Source organism: Ipomoea triloba, chromosome 5, assembly GCF_003576645.1.
Source record: "Ipomoea triloba cultivar NCNSP0323 chromosome 5, ASM357664v1".
NCBI classification, from domain to species: Eukaryota; Viridiplantae; Streptophyta; class Magnoliopsida; order Solanales; family Convolvulaceae; genus Ipomoea; species Ipomoea triloba.
The window spans coordinates 1,153,162-1,154,163 of NC_044920.1; the positions used below are offsets into that span (position 1 = coordinate 1,153,162).

At 33.8% G+C, this 1,002-nt stretch overlaps 1 protein-coding gene across 1 annotated transcript in view; it reads left to right on the plus strand.

The window, feature by feature from the left end:
- Positions 1-484: 484 nt before the first annotated feature.
- LOC116019404 (gibberellin-regulated protein 2-like) overlaps positions 485-1,002 on the plus strand; it is a 2,852-nt gene continuing 2,334 nt past the window's right edge. The window contains exons 1-2 of the mRNA XM_031259587.1: positions 485-662; positions 797-863. Of these exons, the coding sequence (XP_031115447.1) occupies positions 567-662; positions 797-863 (163 nt within the window). The 5' untranslated portion in view covers positions 485-566. The remainder of the gene's footprint in view (positions 663-796; positions 864-1,002) is intronic.

A 1,002-nucleotide genomic window follows, 5' to 3' on the forward strand; every position in this document is an offset into this window, starting at 1 on the left:
ATGTATTCTCATTAAGTAGGTATGTGGGGATATGCGTATATGCCTTTAATTTGTTTAAAATACTATGGTGGTTTCGTTAGAATGATTCAACAAATACCAATGATATAAAACATCATATGCACCCACCAATACATGGGGCAATTGTTATACCATGGACCATGGTTCATATTGCATTATGAATCTTTATACAAAAATTATCTACATTCAGTTAATACATTCTGTACCGACATATAAATAAATAACTTGATAATTGTTGACACATAATATGATAACTACAAGTACAATACTTTTAAATGCGTGTGAATGTGTTAACTACAGATTCAAAATTTGAAGATTATTTTTAAATCAGGGTCTAAGGTAGACTCTAGTCCATAATATAATTTGCCTATGGGAGGGTCATTTATACAAGGTTAAACTAGATAAAATTCCTTTCTGATCTGTATAGTATCAACCGACAGCAATCTCAACCCTTTATAAGCTGGTCCGACCTAGGAAATCAAAACACATTCAATCACAATACTGAATTGAATGCTTTAATTTCAGTGCATCAAATTTCCCCTCTCAACATGAAGCTTTCATCTTCTTTCCTCATTGCCATTCTCCTCCTTCAGGTTTTCACAGAGGCATTGGCCACTGATCATTCTGACAAGTTTCCTGCACAGGTAATTTTGCTTCTTAATTAGCTTTTAGCTGTGTCTTGAAACAATGAATCTTTTAATTGTTTGGTTAATGATTTGAGTGGTTTAAGGATCGGAGTGAGCATTAATTGTGGGGTTTTAATGTTTTCTGCAATCAGATAGGTGGAGCTGGTAAAGAAGATGAAGCAGCTCTTACGAAAAAAGTTTATCATCATGCAAAAATAAGTAAGTAAATTTAATTAAATTCCCAATCCCCCCCCCCCCCCCCCCCCCCCCAAACAATTTTTTTCCCTTCTTTTTCTGACCTAGTTGATATGCCCATAGTTCCCTCACTTTTTTTTCTTTTTTTTTTTTTTTTTTTTTT